Source organism: Miscanthus floridulus, chromosome 4 (genome assembly GCF_019320115.1).
Source record: "Miscanthus floridulus cultivar M001 chromosome 4, ASM1932011v1, whole genome shotgun sequence".
Lineage (NCBI taxonomy): Eukaryota > Viridiplantae > Streptophyta > Magnoliopsida > Poales > Poaceae > Miscanthus > Miscanthus floridulus.
The window spans coordinates 91,538,974-91,558,267 of record NC_089583.1 but is presented as its reverse complement, the minus strand read 5'-3'; the positions used below and the strand labels follow the sequence as shown (position 1 = coordinate 91,558,267).

Below are 19,294 nucleotides of genomic sequence, written 5' to 3'. Positions count from 1 at the left end.
GACCGAGGCATGGGCCTTGCCTTGATGCCGCATGAGGGTACTTATAGGCATCAACAACCACGAGCACTAAACAGTTCAAGTTGCAATTTTGCTCGTGTCGAGGTCTAGCTTTGGGCAGCTTTACTTTAAACAAAATCAAAGGGCCTTTATTTGGTTAGCTAGCAAAAAGCATGAAAGACACATTTGAAGAAAATCACTTGACATGTGGAGCAAGCACTACACAATTAACAACTAACTTTGAGAATGAAAGGAAAGTAGTAAAAGTGTAATTAACTCAATGCAAGAAAAACTGAAGGGGGCCGGGAAAGAAGAGCTGAGATGATATGCAAGCGGTAAAGAATTCTGGTTTAGGTAGAAAAGAACACATGCATGTCTCAAGTGAAGGTTGGCTAGCTCCTTCGGATGATCCAATATAATATCTTCTCCACGGAGGTCCCCGATTAGATATCCTATGAAGAATTTCAGCAAGCCTTCGCTCTACAGCTATCGCCCATGAAGGAGGCAATATGTGCGCTCGTCCCGGGTAGGCGGCACAGGAAGGGTGCGGCTGCGACTGACGTGTAGGTTCAGGGTTGGCCACCTTAGTCGCTCAATTCTACGGCCGTATAGTATAATTTTAATGGCCTTGCTTGTTTAGTGTTCCAGGCCTGACTGGTGGCTCACTACCAAGATTGGAAACACCATTGTAACCTTTTAAAACTTCATGTTTGCTTAATGAAATACGGGCTCAGACCAGATCGAGCAAAAAAATAATATCTTCTCGTTGGACATGTATTATTAGCACGGCAGCCTTCGATCGCATGGCTGCTAGCTCCCAACAAGGCCCACCATCAACCAAAGAGATCTCTTTTTCGTAGGCAAGTCGCACAAAGTTGCCGGGCGGGGACGCTTTCTTGGCCGTTCTCCGAGCCATCCACGGCCAATGGGGGCAGGCTGAGACCGGAGAGCCTCAAATTTCCAGCGAGCCAGATCGTGCGTTCCCACGGCTCGCAATTCCGTCCTCGGCTTTTTAATACCTGATGCTTTTGAGTTTTGAAGCTTTTTTGCAGCACGCAGTGCTTCCATTGTGTGTTGTATAGGCGCTTCTCTGTGCTCGCTTTTGCAAGTGGTTTCGTCTTTTACTTATGTCCATGGCGTGGAGATATGCTGGTCACTCGCTGCATGTTTCGCCGACCCGGCGCGTCGTTGCTTCGTGCCCTTGCATTATTTGCCCTGCTTGCCGTGTGGTGTGGGGCGCTGCATGTATAGAATCCGCACGTGTCCAAGAATCAACAACACGGTCGTCTGGCTTTCAAAGCTGTGCTGTTCGAGTTTTGGTGATCAAATAATGGCCCGGAGAGCGCGTAAACTAAACGAAATTTTAGTCAAGTGGCAAACTCCCATTATGGGCAGGAAGGAAAAGGCAGAGGGGCGCAGGGGCTAATACAAAATGGCCCGGGCCGTGAAACACGAGTTTCGCCGCCATGGAGAGAAGTCACAAGATCTTTGAATGCATCTGCTGCTTTGTCGTCTCGTATGGCTGCGCGTGTGAAGCTAAGTGCGCGAAGAACACGCTCGTGATGGGGTTTAATTTAGTAGTAAGAATGCGGTGTAGCTTTCTGGTTTCTGTCTATTTTTTGGTTGACACAACCGTTGAACCTAGCTAGCAGGTTGCCGTGTAGATCATCTGTCCAGCCTTCACCGCGAGAAATCGCCAGGTTGCCGCTGTGTCAAATGGACACTTGTCGCTGCTGGAACAGATATCCGCTGTCTATGGCACTCTTTTTTAATTTATTATTCCCTCCGTTTAAAATTATACTCCCTTTGTCCCTGAATAAATATATTTCTAGAGTGGTCTTAAGTAAAAAAATTTAAACTTCAACCAATTTTTTTGAAAAAACATTAAAACTTATGGTATCAAATTAGTATCATTAGATTTACCTTAAAATATATTTTCACAAGGTGTTCATTTTATGACATCGAAGTTATTACTCTTTTTTATAAAGTTAGTCAAATTTAAAAAAATTGACTGGCATGGATTCTAGATTCTAGGAATTGATTTACTCGGGGCGAAAGGAGTAAGACTTTTGACTTTTCTAGAGAGTACTGTGTGGAATAAGGGCGACCACCACTCGCACGAGCAGCACCACTGGTAGAAGTCAGTGAACTTTCATCTCTTCATTCATAGCGCTCGGATAAATTAACGGGTTTGCTAGCACCCGGACGTCCGAATGGATGGGGCGTCTGGACGCCTGCGCCTGCGGCTGTTTCCCACGCCTTTCACGAGGCCACGCGGGGCCTGCGCCGCCCCGAATGTCACCAGCATCGAGAAAGAGGGCGAGGGGGTGGCGGATGCCCAACCGGTGCCAGGAGGAGGAGACACCGAGACGAGACAGCAGAAACGAGGAGGGATATGCAATACCCGATCTACTTTTGAAACATCCAGATACAACACTTGCAATATACATCTGAAGGCAGATAAAACACTTAGAAACATGCATCTGCAAAACTTGTAAAAACACATGAAACACTTGAAACCATACGCAACATCCAGATAAAACTAATTGCAACATATGTGTGTATCATATGCAACATCCAGATAAGCACATTTGCAACGTACTGTCTGAACAAACTAGATGGAAACCTTCAGGAACAAAAGCTTGCAACATGTGTACAACCATTGCAACATATGCAATATATCAATCTAATTTTACAACATCCATATGAAACACCTGCAACATATCTCTGAAACATCTAAGACACTTAAATAGACGTTTGCAACATGCTGCTTTCAAACGCAACATCTACTGGCTGCTTGGACAAAAATGGAGGCTCATCGACGCGGAGCTCGATGCTGGCATGGAGCTCGATGCCATGGAGTGATGCGTGGAGGTTGCCGGTGTAGAGCTCATCGGCGGCACAGACCTCGGTAGGGGCCGTGGCGGACGGATGGAGCGCGGCCGCGACGGGAGGCGAGAGTCCGAGCGGGGGCACGCGACATGGGCGGGCGGCAGGGGTGCAGGCAAGCGGACGCGGCGCGGCAAGGGTGGGGTTCATCCTGCGAGCAGGGGCGTGTAGTGCGCAAAGCGAACGAGCAGGGGCAGGGTGGAAGAGGGCGGGGTCCATCCCGTGAGTAGGGGCGTGCAGTGCGCAAAGCGAGCGGGTGACGCGGACGGGATCTGCAAGCAGTGATGCGCAGCGTGCAAAGCGAGCAGGCGACGCGGGTGGGGTCCATCTGGACAGACGGAGGTCCTCTATGGAGCACTACCGATAAACTAAACGGATGAAGGGGTCGCGTGGGAGTAGGATAGCATGGGTTTACCATATGGATATCACATGTCCACACTCATATCTATTAGGATTTTTTACTCACATAAAAAACACATACCCATGTACAGGTTTCTATACCCATATATATATATATATATATATATATATATATATATATATATATATATATATATATATATATATATATATAAATTTACCAACAAAGAAACTCATTCCCATGTTCAGATATAACACTACGCTAGATTTGCACATCACTGCCGGCATCATCACTGCCGGATTTGTGAGAACCGGCAGTGATGTACCTTCACTGTCAGTTATGAGCTTGAAAATGAAAAAATGATTGGGGCTAGGCTAAAACCGGCAGTGAAGGACCACATCACTGTCGGTTTGTGGCTTGAACCGGCAGTGTTTTGGTGGCCACTCATCACTGTCGATTTAAGCCAAGAGCCGACAGTGATTGGGCTCTATCACTGTCGGTTCTAGCAAAAAACCTACGGTGATAAGCCTACAACACAAAAGGCTGCAGCTGTCCTCTCCTTCCTCCTCTCTTCTATCCCGAGAACAGAGGCGCGCGTTTCGATCCTTCCCTCCATTGCTGCGGCTGCTCTTCACCATAAAGCTAGAGCTTGAATTTTGAAGAATGGCTTGATCTTTTTGCTTTAAGGTTAGTAACAAACATCCACTCCATTGATTTTGTTGCTTAATTAGCTTTGTTTTGATGGCTACATTGCTTGATTCTCATTCTAGTTCTTTCTTCATTCTAGAGAGCACTTTTTCAACTGGACATTTGTGCAAGGCTCAAATTGTGGTGAATCCATCATTCAAAAGGTTAGTGTCTATGAACACATTTAAATTCCTAGCTAATTATTCCATGGTGGTCAAGATCATCGTTGTTAGTATGTGATGCTATAATTAGTTCTTATAAGTAGAGTAGAATAGTTGTTCTTCAATATTGTGCAATAATTGTTTTTTACTACGATTTTCAATTTACAGGGCCGGGGCTACCAATTTCAATTTTTTAATAATTAGTGTACAATAATATTTTTCAAAAATGGTACTTTTGAGCTACAATTGTTGTTCATGAAGCTCGATTTCTTATTAATTCTTGTAATTACTGTCTCAGTATTTTTTTGTGCAGAGATGGATCGAGAGTGAATGCATCTGTCCCGAACGGATAAGCGGTACATGCATGGTGTCAGCCAGTTTATCACCGATGCCAAAGTCCAAGCTGGGAATGGGAACCCTGTCTTCTGCCCATGCAAAGATTGCAAGAATCATAGGAACTTTCGTCAAATTGAGTCTATACGATCGCACTTGATTACCAAGGGGTTCATGCCAAACTATATGATATGGACTATGTATAACGAGGTTGGTGTAAATGCTCTATGGGAAAACGATGATGATGTGGACATGCCTGACGTAGCCATCCACGATGCTGACGAGGAACCCGGTGTCAACACGGAACATATGGCCACAGTTAATAATGTGTTTAGGAACACGCTAGCTGACGACACCGAGGATAACGATGGCATTTCTCAACTGCTACGTAATATAGAGACCAGATGTCTTAGTGAAAGACAGCTAAAAAAGCTAGAGAAAATGAGACAAGATGGCAAAACACCATTGTATAGGAATTGTCCAATGAGCAAACTAGAAGCCGACATCATGCTGTTAGAGTTCAAATCGACAAACGGATTGAGCGATAAAGGCTTCGATCAGTTGTTAGGTATAATAAGGAAAATGCTCCCAGGAAAAAGCGAGTTGCCAGAAAAGACATACTTGGCCAAGCAAATGATCTGCCCCATCGGCCTCGAGGTTGAAAAAATCCACGCGTATTCCAATGATTGCATATTGTACCGTGGAGAAAAATACAAAGACTTGGACAAGTGCCCCAAGTGTGAAGCTCCATGGTACAAGGAAGGGCTGTTAGATGAGGGTACCATGACCAGAGGAGGTCCCGTAAAGGTCATTTGGTATTTTCCTATAGCTCCCCGGGTGCATAGGCTATTTGCATGTGCAAAGTCAGCCAAGCTGTTGCGCTGGCATGGCAAAGAGCGTAAGAAAGATACAATGATGAGGCACCCCGCCGATGGGCATGACTGGAGGACTGTCAATACTATGTTCTATAAGGACATCGGTGGAGAGGTAAGGCACCTTTGGTTTGCTTTGAGCACAGATGGGATGAATCCTTTCGACCAGGTTAGAAGCAATCATAGCACCTGGCCAGTGACGCTCTGCATATACAACCTTCCACCTTGGGTCTGTATGAAGCGGTCATACATCTAGATTCCACTACTGATCCAAGGGCCAAGACAGCCTAGGAATGACATCGATGTGTTTCTGGAACCAGTGATCGATGAACTAGTGAAGATATTTGAAAAGGGTGTGCTAGATGTTTGGGACGAGTACAAAAAGGAACATGTCATGATCAAGGGAGTACTTATCGCTACAATCACCGACCTGCCAGGTCGAGGTTCATTGTCCGGAGAGAAGACAAAAGGCTATACTGGATGTGTCGGGTGCTTGGACGACACCGATGTGGTAAATCTGCCAAATAACTCAAAGATAGTTTATATGGGACACCGTAGGTTCCTACCTAAGGATCACCCTTACCGTAGGAACAGAAAAAATTTCAACGGTACTATTGAGAAACGCTTAGCTCCAAAATATCGAGACGGGCCTACGATACTTCGAGAACTCAACAAACTGGAGGTTGTCCTTGGGAAGGGGGACAATGCAGTAGCAGCGCCTGATGGGAGCGTTTGGAAGAAAAAATCGGTTTTCTAGAAACTACCTTACTGGCTATTTCTGAGTGTACGCCACTGTCTTGATCCCATGCACATCACTAAAAATGTGTGCGCTAACACTCTTAACACCTTGATGGACACCGGGAGGATATCGAAGGATTCACTAGCCACACGCCTGGACATGCAACACTTGAGAATCAGGAAGGAGCTGCATCCCGTGGAGCTAGAGAATGGCCAGTTCAAACTTTCGGTTGCGTCATGTACATTGAAGAAGGAAGAAAAGCGTGCGCTTATTTCTTTCTTCAATGAACTCAAAGTCCCGATGGGCTACTATGTAAACCCGAAGAAGCTAGTGAACATGAGAGAACTCAAGTTCAACTATGGCCCTATGAAGGCCCATGAATGTTATGTCATTATAACTCAACTGCTCCCTATTGCCCTGCGTGGTATCCTCCCTCCAAAGGTCTACGCCCCAATCATAAAGCTTTGCTCATTCTTCAATGCAATCTTAAAAAAGGTCATTGATGTGTCTACGCTAGAGCAGCTGTAGCGGGACATAGCCAAAACTCTCGTTAGGCTTGAGATGCATTTCCTGTCGACTTACTTTGATATCTCATTGCATCTGCTCATTCATCTTGTTGACCAAATTAGAGTCCTTGGCCCAATGTACCTGCATCAGATGTTTCCTTTCAAAAGATTGATGAAAGTTTTCAGGAGGTATGTTAGGAACAGATTCAGGCTAGAAGGGGGCATGGTTAAAGGATGGTCAACGGAGAAGGCCATTGAGTTCTGCATATATTATCTAGACATCAAAAGGGTCAGAGTTCTAGAATCTCGTCATGAGGGAAGACTACGTGGCAAAGGAACGATCGGGGAGAATTCTGTTATAGTAGACGACCCTGTTTCTTTCAGACAGGCATAGTTCGCTATTCTCTAGCAAGCCGAGGGTGTGATGCCATACATTGATGAGCACAGGCAATCGCTGCAAACTCTGTATCCGAGTAGGTCACAGGCTTGGCTGGATAAAAAACATAAGGAGGAATTTGTCAACTGGTTGCAATGTCGCTTGCTTGGAATAAAGTTGGGTAATCAACTAGATGCCTTAGCCAAGGGACCTTTGAGTACATATCTTAAGTACCAAGGGTATGAAATCAATGGATTCACATTTTACACAAAAAAGCAAGATGGAAAGAGCACATATCAAAATTGTGGTGTTCGTTTTGATGTTCACGACGTGAACGGCAACGTGTAGGCGACATACTATGGTTTCATAGAGGAGATATGGGAGCTAGCCTACGGTCCATTGAAGGTAGCTCTTTTTCGCTGCCAGTGGGTCCGGCTCGAGGAAATCAACACTGACAGCGAAGGGTTCACTACCGTTGATCTCACTAAGACCGCATACAGAGATGACCCCTTCGTCCTTGCAAGAGATGTTATGCAAGTCTTCTATGCAAGGGACAACAAGACAAAAGGAAGGCTAAAAGTAGTCCTAGAAGAGAAAAGGAAGATTATCGGTGTCGATGGAGTGACGGACGAAGAAGACTATAAGGGCTATCAGGAAATGCCTCCATTCGGGGCAAACGTACCCCTACCTATCCTTCAAGAGGGTGACGAACCTGCTTACGTACGAATTGATCACAATGAGGCCCTCATTGTTGATGGACCTAAAGATAGTTACATTATTGTTAACTATGTAATCATTATACAGACGTTGTATCAGTAATTCACACTGAATATTTAATTTATATTTTGTGCGCATCTCTACAATTTAATGATTGACTATGTAATCAAATATTAAGATGATGTTTACAAACACTATTATTTGATAATTATAGACCATTAATTCATTATCATAGAATTAAATAATCAAGACATAAATTTTTGTGTTATTTTAGAATATAAACTAACTACATTATTTCTATTAATAAATAAAGAAAGAAAAGCAAAATAAGTGAACTCCCTATTCTAGCTCAGCGGTTAAGGCCGTGCACTCTGTACTCTGAGACCCGCGCTTGAATCCCAGGCGGGCCAAACTTTTTTGATTTTGCATTTATTATTTAGTAGTGCATTACAATGGGATAAAAGAAAAAATAGAACCATTCTAACCGAACTCCCTATCCTAACTCAGCGGTTAAGGCCGCGCACTCTCGACCCCATGACCCACGCTCGAATCTCAGGTGGGCCAAACTTTTTTATATTTTTTACAAAAGGCTGCGATGGTAGGCTCCAAATTGACACTGTTTTTTTATATTTTTTTTACCTAAAGTTGGCGGCAGGGCCCTTCACTGTCGGTTTTGGTTTTAAAACCGGCAGTGATAGCTTCTCACAGTCGGTTGCTCAAACCGACACAGAAGACCCCATTCACTGTCGGTTTTTAAACTAAAACTGATAGTAATGTGTAGATGCTCCTCACATGCCAACAGTACTCCCATGACCACAACTGTTGGAACACTGCTCCCACCTACCCTGAAAACTTTAGTTTAGAAATAAAAATGTACCACGACTGCTAGCCCCTATAAAATGGCCCTCGGCCAGGAGCTAGCCTCTCCATGCATGTTGGTTTCAGCCAGGCCTTATCAGCCATGATACAATGTTTTCCTTTCACAACAAACCACAGATATCGTTATGCATCGTAGTCCACCAAAATGGTGCACACATGAGGTACTAGAAGAATGCTATTGAAGATAGAGCAACACCGAAGATTGGAGATGCCATGAGGTTCACAGAGCCATCCGTTGTGGTGTCGAGCTGAATTCGATGTGCTCTAGACTGTACAGCAGAGGCATGGATTCATCGATGTCACCTTATCATCTCCGACCGGTATAGCTCGTAGACCACCTCGGTGCTGTTATTTGACCCCAGTTGGTGCTAGAAGAATGCTACTGAGGTGGTTAAATTATAATGTGTTGATACACATTGATGGTAACATTGACCTGTATGCAAATAGGTCTTTGTTATCGTATATGTAATTTTAGTGTAAGGTCTTTGTTATCGTATATGTAACTTATTTCTAATTTTTTGATGTATTTCATTACTATCTAAATAAATATATCGTTGTTGTTAAAACTTTCCCACTGTAGTATCTAAATAAATATATCCTTCACATATATGCACCTTCACTGTCGGTTCTATTTAGAAACCGGCAGTGATAGTCACATTCACTGTCGGTTCTATTTAAAAACCGGCAGTGATAGTAACTTTTACTGTCGGTTCTATTTAAAAACCAGCAGTGATGTCCATGCCCCTCTATATAAAACAAACTGCCAACCACATACATCGATCCCACCCACCCATGAACTCTCTCAGTCTCATTTCTCACATTTCACTATCACTTCTCAAGACATCCACTCTCTCTCTACGTGATTTGGTCACGGCTCCTGCATTTTTCAATGGTATTGATATGTTGTCTTCTCCAATATTCTATCTATATTCATTTGATCTATATTTATATTCATATTTCTTTGCATTCTATATTTATATATATTCTTATTCCTTGCATTCGATCTATATTTAATTATGTTGCCACATTTTACTTTAAAGAATTTTTTGTGCATATATTTTGTGTTCATATTTTTTTTTTGCATTTTATCGATCAGGTGGTATGAACAACAGACCTCCCCCACCACAAGAACCAGGTTTCCACCCTGGCGATGAGCCATTCGCTCCTAATGTGGCCATTCCACGGTTCCCTATTCCAGCTATTGTATGAAATATTTTTCAACATCTTTTGTTTTTTGATGCTAACAAATAACTGTAATTAGTTTAATATCATTGTTGCATGCATATATGTCGCAGACTATATCCCCAATAGATTGGCTACGAATAGCACTTAGCTAGTTCTTTATCTCGAACATCATCGAGAACACGGCATCTAATGCAAGTGGTCGGCTATGGACGTGTGAACTCAGTTTTTTCATCCCTGTGAGGGATTCAAATCATCGGAACCATATCCATGGGACAGGAATACAAAGCCCGGACATGATAAGTGCCCAATTAAGTGCCGTGTGCATTTGTTTAGAGGCACTTCGACATATTTGCTATGATGTGCCTGATTTCTCGCACTTTAAGGCACTTGCTTTGAATATTGGTGATATCCCCATCCTACAAGCAAGCGAATGGTTTGCGAGCTACAACCATGCGGATGTGGTAAAATGGTCACTTGTACCTGAGTCGTGGTTATTTGTTGTTTATTATTGTAATAACATTCTCTAATTTTTTTCTTTTTCTCCACATGCAGATTGCGCTACAGGACCTTACCTATGCTGCATGTGGCTTGTGGGCCGTTCTAGACCAAGCTACGGAGCAACTCGGGTATGATTGGGACTTCTGCAATAGAAACCTCGGCCAGCTCACTATAGAAGGATGCCAGTACTGCATAAGGATTACTAACAGGGGCAGTGGTCGTTCAGTAGGTTACATTTATGGCCGACCATTCTTTCGGTATTGTGAGGCACGAGAGAGTGCACTCATTAGACGTGCTCACCCAAGCACTCGGAACCAAGGAGCACCCTGGTCGCACTAGAGGAACCGGTGTTGTTCCCTAGAAACTAGCATTCCCCCAAGAATCTAACACTTACCAGAGCCGCTCGAGGGGTAGAGCGGAACATGAGGCAGAGTATATGAGGAGACTAAAAGAGATGGAAGATAGAATGGAAGCACGGATTGAGGCGACCGTTGAAGCACGAGTCGAGCAAATTTTGTTGTCCAAGGGGACAGTAGTACCACAAAACCTACTCCTAGTGCCTTTATCCCATAGTTTAGGGGTCGCAGCAGCTGCGGATCGACCCTGCTCGACGAAGAAGAGGCGAATGTGCCTCATCCGGTGGACGACATCACTAAACCCGTCAATGTCAGGTTGTACATCCGTCGGGAATGAACAAAGGACAAGGTGGCGCTCGGCTAGGCCTAGCCTGTGGGAGACGGGGCAATTAATGGTCGCCCAATTCCACTGGAGTACGCTCGTATCACCATTAACAAAATACTTGATAAGAAGTTTAACAAGATATCCATTGAGTACACGTAGCGGAAGACAGGCCAAAACTTGGTCAAAACAAGGGCTCTCAAGTGGCCTGGCGCAAGCGCTTCATTAAGCTTGACCATCAATTGTCCTCTGATGATGAGGACGACTGCGAGTCTTCGCCCACCCCCAATGATCACTCACCATCTCCCAACAGAGATCACTCCCCTCCTCATCCGGAGCCATCACCCCTGAGAAGACAGAGGTCTCCTTCTATTCCTCCTCGTCCGACTCCATCTTCATTAGCCCCGAGAAAAGAGACTCCTCCTCCCCCTCCTCCTCCATCTTCATCAGCGCCGGGAAAACAGAATTCTCGTCGTCATCCTCCTCCTCCACCTCAGCCCAAAATAAGATCAAGGACATCCTCGCGGTCGCAGAAAAGGTCCTTGGATTCGGTCGCTAATGCTCCCAAAGTGGACCAACAGAAAAGAAAAAGGCCGTTCAGTGGCAGCGTTACCACCTTGATGAAAGAAAAATTTATAGCACACATCTCAAAGGAAGATTGTGTTAGTTTCTTCAATCTCTGTGCCTCCACTGCCTTCGTATATGTTGAAGTCCGAATTCAAAAGGCAAATACATAATAAATACGCTACAACAAGAGACGAAGAAATACACAATAAAGATTTAAGGAACATACAGAAGTACGTCAAAGACAACCCAGGATTAACCATGAAAGAGGTCGTGAACATCTATTATGATGTACAAGGGACGGGAACACCGGCAATAAAGTATGAACGGGGCAATCTTTTGATTCCCGATGACAAGTATAAAAATCTGACAATATATATGCGCCAGTTGTATGAATATTACATGGCTCAAGCAACAGAGACGGACGACTTTGGTTTTGAGGTTATTATCCGTTCGCCACATATTTTCTATTATCCCAAAGAAGAGAAGTTCGATGTCGAGTGGGAGTGCTTGTTCCAGCTATACCAGAAACATATGTAAGTACCCTACACGCGCGATATTATAATTAACTACTCTCTTAAGATAAATTATTAACTTTTGAGCACTTTCCATGATTTTATGTAGGTGTATATCAAAATTTTGCATTATAAAAAGTTAATGGGATTACATAGGCTTCTTGGCCCCCTTGTGAGTCAATGAGAGTATATGTCTAGGCCTCTATAAATGTGACGTGGAAGACCTGAAACAGAGATTGATTGCTGTTTTCGATGAATTCACGATGAAAAAGAAAACCCACATACTTTTAGCCTACAACTGCGAGTATGTGTTCTCGGTTTTTAATTTTATGCTTCTTTTTTCGTTAAGATTATTCGATAATTAGGATTCTGTGATTGTAGCAACCATTTCGTCTTTATTTGTATCAATCTTATTAAAAATCTGATCGAGGTGTGGGACTCGAAGAAAAAACCATTTCATCGTCTGGATGCATTGGTGGCAGTGCTGAATTAGTAAGCGATCCTAATAACATATTATTTTCTAGTCACACATACCGCTTTCTAATGTTTCTCTCTTTAATGTTGTTCAGTGTCCGAAGAAGACATATCGATGGGACGCAGGTCCCATTCAAGGTTGTCGAAATGGAGGGGAAGTACATGTCACAACCGTCGGGAAACAATGAATGTGGGTTTTATGTAATGTGAGCAATGCTTCGCTACATCGGCGGGAAATCGGAAGAAGCCGATAAGTTGGTGTGTATAATCCCCATTTTATTTATATCTGTTAATAATTCAACAAAATGATTTACTGTTCCTCTTTGGATATCACCTATTTTGAACAACGGCGCAAGAAATATAACCACCAAAGGCTGTTAGACATGGAGATCGTCGCACTGCAATTGGAGCTCGCAAAGTTCATCTTAGCCGAGGTATTAGAAAAAGATGGGGTATTTTCCATTGCACAATCCGTGAGGTACAAGGACCAGTATGGCCCAGAGCGGCTCGCCAGATTATTGTAAGAAGTCCGAGAAGCATTGCACAATCTGTGAAGTCCGAGAACATTTCTTTTTTGTTTTGAGGGATCGAGATCTGGATAAGAACATTTGAACTGTAACCGTAACATTTGTAATGTTTAATATTGATGGATCTGTCGTCTACGTAGCATATATAAAGCGAAACCCGATTCTACAAAAAAATATAAATTAAAATCAATTATAAAACAATAAAATGTCAACGGGCCATCACTGGCGGTTGGCAACGAACCGGCAGTGTTGTCTTGCTCAACACTACCGGTTTAAGCCACGAACCGACAGTGTTGTCTTTCTCAACACTGTCGGCTTGAGCCATGAACCGATAGTGTTGTCTTGCTCAACACTGCCGGCTTGAGCATGAACCGACAATGTTGTCTTGCTCAACACTGCCGGCTTATGCCATGAACCGACAGTGTTGGATTGCTCAACACTGCCGGCTTGAGTTATGAACCGACAGTGTTGTCTTGCTCAACACTGCCGGCTTGAGCCATGAACCGACCGTGTAGGCTTGCTCAACACTATTGGCTTGAGCCAAGAACCGACACTCTTGAAACAAACATCCCTGTTGGTTGGGACTACAAACCGGCAGTGTTATTCAACTAGACACTGTCGGGTGGAGCTGGGAACCGACATTGTTTTCTGTAGATCAGTGTCGGTTTTTAAGAACCGACAGTGACGTCAACCTCCCATCACTGTCTATCAGTTCAAAATCCGACAGTGAAGGAGGTTTTTGAACCGACAGTGATATCTAGATCTGGAGTAGTGTAAGTTCATGCTCATGCACATGCCCTTGTGGGTAGTGAGTATCCACAAACTACTCGTATCTGTTATATTATACACCTAAAAAATACGGACTGCTTTCGTCCTCTAAACCTTCGTTCGCGCGCTCCCTCCGTCCGATTCCCTCCCTTCCGTCAAAACTCGAGTCTGCGTCCGATTCCTCTAATTCGGGCGCAAGAAGAAGCAGGCCAGTGGGCCTTCTCAGTCTGAGGCCGTGTCCAGCAGGGACACGAGTCCAGTTAGTTAAGATTAGATATTTTGGACTATTAAGAATAATAGAGATAAATTAGGAGTTTGTTAGAGTATTATTAGTGTCCGATAGAATTCTGTATTCGGCTTTTATATATAGGCCTTACGGCCCCCCGTTCGGTGTGTCTCCGCTGGATCAATTAAAACGTAAATTATCAATCACCTGCTTCACCGGTGTGTCTCCGCTGGCCACAGCGTCGAAACTTTTCTAATATAAATAAAATAAAATAGAGGCATATCTGTAGTTTTTTTTTTTTTTTTTTTTTGTAGCGGTGGTGTTATCCGTGATGGAAGCCTGCAGTCTGTTTGTGCCATACGTCTGCATCACCGCTGAGATGAAGCAGGTGGCTGAGACAATTGCAAGGACTATTTAACTGTTGCTTGTCGTGATCAAATCTGTCGTTGTTGACATATACAAAAAATCATGATCCGGGTGCAACGCATGGACATTTATCTAGTTCAAAAAGAGATATGTCAAATGCATCAAACTATGATTATACGAGCAAATTATGAATCTATAAATATGTAACGAATCTATATATATATACACACACACACACACTTTTTATATGGTATACTAGGTGATCTAGTTGGACGGTGTTTTAGAGTAGTTTTGAGCCTAGAGATTCACATGCGCGGTAGCCTAACATGGCGCGGCCGCGCGGGTGTGTGGAGATGGGCCGAGGCCAGTTACGAATGAGAGGGAGGCGTCAATGGGCCTGGCGAACAAACGTGGGCAGGTGTGAAGATGGGCCAAGGCCAGCTAGGGATGAGGAAGTGACACAAGCTCGCTAATTTGCGCCTCGAATTTCTTTACGACGAAACCGTTTATAAAAAGCAGAAAACCCTATAATTTCAGGAGAAGGAAACCAAAAAAAAATTGTGGAGAGTGGGATTTGAACCCACGCCCTTACGGAACAGACCCTTAATCTGCTCCCTTAGACCACTCGGCCACCTCCACTTTTGATTTGCTTTATTAAAATATTGTTTTTTAATTATCCTTTCAGAGCAATAAGCAATAGGCGATATATTACTGGCCAACTTTAGTGCTACAAAATCAGAATGAAAATATGTACACGATCGCTGTTGTATTATTTTTCATCTAATCTGAAAAGCAGCTGACTAACTGCAAAACACGTCCGGGGTGTAACAATAAAGGTTACCCCAGGGCCCATGTGCTATGCTAATCCTGTCCCCGAGTTAGCTCATGGTCCTTGGATGAAAGCGCCATGAGAGCAACCACTACAGATCTCATGGTAGGCCTCATCCTGGGCTCTTCATGCGTGCATGACTTTGCAAGGTACGCGATCTGGTGCAGAGGACACAGGTCATCGAACAGTTTAGCACATAGTGTTTATTCTGTGCAACAGTTGAACAAAAACTGATTGTGGAACCGAGTTTGCCTGTAGCACTGACCTTCACAACCGAATCAATGGGATAGTCACCTCCTAGCCTTGGATCCATCAGTTCCTGAAGAGCTTCCTTGTGGTTTGGCATGCTGAGAACCTCCTCAAACTGCAAAAAGCAACAAGTAGATTGGAGAAATCAAACATATGCCCACGCACGAACACAGATCAGCGTGCTTTCTGCTTTACATTGTGTCCATTCTTTTCTTTTTCATCAACATCCAAACATGAAAATGCAACTCAATTTTTTACTTGACAACTGTTGTGGCCAACGTAACTAAATGAAACAGGCTTAGAGGAATAAAAGTAAATCTAGGTACAGAGTTCAGATCACCAGGATATATAATATACTTATTCATAATTCCTGAATCCAACTGATGCAGTACCATACATGTTGCGAACATATTCATCAACTTGGAGAATTGTATATTTGTAGTTGTGCACACATTCTGATTGACACTAAGAAGTACCAACTCCAAGCATGCTGATCCTCCCTATGTTCTGAATATTTGAAATGCAATGTTACAAATTGAAAATTGATCGGAGGGATAAATTACCAGATAAGCCAGGCCATGTGCATCAGTGAATTCTGTTGATCTCACAATAGCTTCTTTGGCTGAAAGAAGTTCATACAGGACTATACCAAAAGCATAGACATCCACCTTAGGAGAAACCTCACCATATCGAGCATACCTGTCAATCAGACAACTCTTTGGTACTAATAAAATGTAGAAGCAGCAGTTGGGATTGTAAATGGTAGTCTATCAAACTATACTGTGATGTTATTTTGAGAGTGTGCACATTCATGCGAACTGAATAAATGAACAAGATAGTTGATACCCTGAATACTTACTCTGGAGGCATGTAACCAAATGTACCAACAACTCGTAGTGATGGGAGTGACTGTGATGTAGCAGTAGTTCCAATTTCTGAGAGTTTTGTCAATCCAAAATCTGCAACCTGCAAGGTACCACTGGTATTGCACATAAGATGGCTAAAACATGGAAAGCTTCATGAATGGTTTCAACCTTTGCTCGAAAATCTTTGTCTATCAGGATATTTGCAGACTTGATATCCCGATGAACATACACTGGAACAGTGTGCTCATGAATATACTCTAGACCCCTTGCTGAATCAAGGGCGATTTGCACTCTACTAGTCCATGAGAGAGGCTCATAACCTACAAGAAATATATGTGCTGAATACTTTAAGGAAAGTGCAATACAGTACTGCAAGTGCAATGTGATACATTCAAATAGCAAAACTTTACCAGTCCCATGCAGATGCTGGCTCAGGTTTCCATTCTCAATAAATTCATAAACAAGGAACAAGCAACTCTCAACACAATAACCAATCAAGCGCACCTGTGGGTACCAAAGAATAATTAAAAATTATTCCAACAGGAAAACATCTGATAGTATGTTACATATTGAAGAAATATAATCTTCTGTGAACTCTAGTCAATTTTATTATTAACTTTCTGAGGAAAGTACAGAAAAACAAAATATATAGTGGTTAGTAATTAAGATTAGTTCCAAATATGCCTTATCTCTGAAAAGTGAAAAATCTTAGATCACCAACCAGATTCGAGTGGTGTACGCGTGTCAAAACCTTCAGTTCAGCAAGGAATTCTTGAGATGCCTTTGTATCCATTTTCTTTATGGCAGCTTTCTGGACACAGGAAAGAGAAAGGGAAAATTATTTCACATCACAAGCATACCCCAGATAGACTGCCTCCTTTTATTTCGTTTATGTGCAAGTCCACAAGGGGTCATAGGCATTAGTTGTCTATTGAACTGTCAGAGTGCATGTGCACCAACTACATTGCCTATCCATGTTCCACACTGAGAAAAAGTTGAGCTGACCTCGCCTCTAAGCTCAGCATAATAAACAGAGCCAAAACCACCTTGCCCAATTTTATGCTCCATACTAAAATTGTTTGTAGCATCGGAAAGCTCTTCATATGAGAACTCTATGGATCTGTCGACCTTCATGCCCTCAGCTTGTGAAGCCTTGCCTGGAAAGACATTTAATTAAAAAGCGCATAACAAGTTGACAAAAACATACTATTGTGTTTGCCAACATGATACAATTTATATGAGCAAAAAGATAGTATGTTCCATACTAAGTTGGACCGAATCCTCTGGAGATGAGAGTGATACGGCTTTTCTCATTTTTTGCTTCCTATAATACAACCAGATGCCAACAATCAAAATAACAATACAGGCTATCACAATTCCTGCTACTGCTCCTCCAGAAAGGTTATTTCCTGTTCCATGTAGTAGAACGTGAGTTAATTCCCTTTGTTTCTGTCAATTGAACAAACCATTCAACTTTGCTTGTCGATGTTTGATAGCCTTAATATAGAAGCATATCTCACAAAAGTGTAGAAGTGTGCCAGCACTGCACATGGTGATGAACTATCAGAATTCTGAACCTGTTAATATAACAGAAATTAAAGATGATACTTGAACAGATAACAAAACAATACTCACCCTGATTCCAGAGGGCGGTAATTACCGTCTGCATCTGAAAAAAAAAAACAGTAAAGCATTCCAACACAATTAAATTGATGCTATATGATTAAGTTGTTAAACACAAACTGTATAATTCCTTGCAAAAAGTGACCAGTCAATTAAATTAAAAAAAAACACAACTGAAAGTTGAGTTGGTCCTCTCACATCATCAACTAAATAGGCAAATAGCTAACCCAATAACTATGATTAGCATATGAACCCTAGAAAATGTTCATTCATTTTATTTTTTATTTTTTTTTTGTGAGGATCTTCATTCATTTCCAATACATCAAGCTACTGATTTAGCATCTGATAGCCAGGCCCTAGGCATCAATAAGCAGCAATCAAGATAACTTAAGTTACCACACAATAAACTTTATAATACCAACGAAATGGTATATTTGAGGACTACAATTTTTGTGTGACCTAAGATTAGCCATTTCATTGTCAAGTCACAATTGCGATCAAACTAAACTGGACCACCAAGAATACAGTGACATGATTATACTACTCTGAGCTGTTCCCAAATTACCTAGCTACACTACCAAATTGAAATTCAAGCGGGAATCCAACTGCAGATACTGCAAAGGAATCAATTGTACAAACCCTTTCGCAATTCATAGTTTCACACGATCAAACCAAATTGGGAATTGTGTACCCTCACCTTTCACTGGGATAAACACGATCCCCTTCCCGGAGGCCCCGTCCATACCAGGGTTAAACCTCCTGAGCAGCTCCAACTGCGCACGAGACGAGAACCCGTAGTGCTGCGCCACCGAGGAGAACGTTTCCCCTTCCCAGAGCGGATAGGTGAGGAACAGCCCGTACCGCCGCGACACCCTCTTGTCGCCGCAGGAGCAGTTCACGGTGACATTGATCGTCCCAGCGGCGGGCAGCTTACCCGCCGGATGCGCGTTGGTGGCCTGCAGCCACGAGGCGGTGGTGAGGTTGGCGAATTGCGAGGCAACGTCGCCGTACGTCTCGCCGCCGCCGGTGAGCGTGTAGGAGAACGACCCAGCGAGGAAGGTGGAGGCTGGGTCAGCGGGGAGCCCGAGGCAGGAGCAAGGAAACGGGACGCTGACGCGGTACCCGGTGACGATGTAGTTCGGGTCCGCGATGTCGGGGTTGTAGGGGAGCAGCTTGGTGTAGTCGGCGATGCCGAAGAGGGAGGCGATGAAGGTGAGGTTGGACTCATCCGAGAAGTAGTACGCGGCGAGGGACAGAGGGCAGCCGACGCGGCAACCGTCCCCGGAAGCTGACACCGTAGGGGCAGCTCCGGTGAGGAGGACGAGGAGGAGAGGGAGCATGGCGTGGCTGTGGCGGACTGGGAGCGGAGCCACAACCCACAGACACGGAGGAGACTGGGGACGACGAGA

At 43.5% G+C, this 19,294-nt stretch overlaps 1 protein-coding gene across 1 annotated transcript; it reads right to left on the bottom strand.

Annotated features, from left to right (window-relative positions):
- Positions 1-15,006: 15,006 nt before the first annotated feature.
- LOC136552104 (lysM domain receptor-like kinase 10) lies at positions 15,007-19,294 on the bottom strand. Its single transcript, XM_066543648.1, has 11 exons — positions 18,583-19,294; positions 17,902-17,931; positions 17,528-17,674; positions 17,268-17,419; positions 16,984-17,073; positions 16,673-16,766; positions 16,431-16,582; positions 16,256-16,362; positions 15,960-16,095; positions 15,413-15,511; positions 15,007-15,305 (listed from the first exon to the last, which is right to left on the bottom strand). Exons 1-11 carry the CDS (start codon positions 19,223-19,225, stop codon positions 15,180-15,182), a joined length of 1,776 nt encoding a protein of 591 aa, XP_066399745.1. The 5' UTR covers positions 19,226-19,294; the 3' UTR covers positions 15,007-15,179.

Coding starts and splice junctions, on each gene's coding strand:
- LOC136552104 (XM_066543648.1), bottom strand. CDS start 19,225: ATGCTCCCTCTCCTCCTCGTCCTCCTCACCGGAGCTGCCCCTACGGTG. Junction 17,420..17,527: donor AGAGGATTCGGTCCAACTTA/GTATGGAACATA, acceptor ATGTCTTTCCAG/GCAAGGCTTCACAAGCTGAG. Junction 17,074..17,267: donor ATGCTGAGCTTAGAGGCGAG/GTCAGCTCAACT, acceptor TCCTGTGTCCAG/AAAGCTGCCATAAAGAAAAT.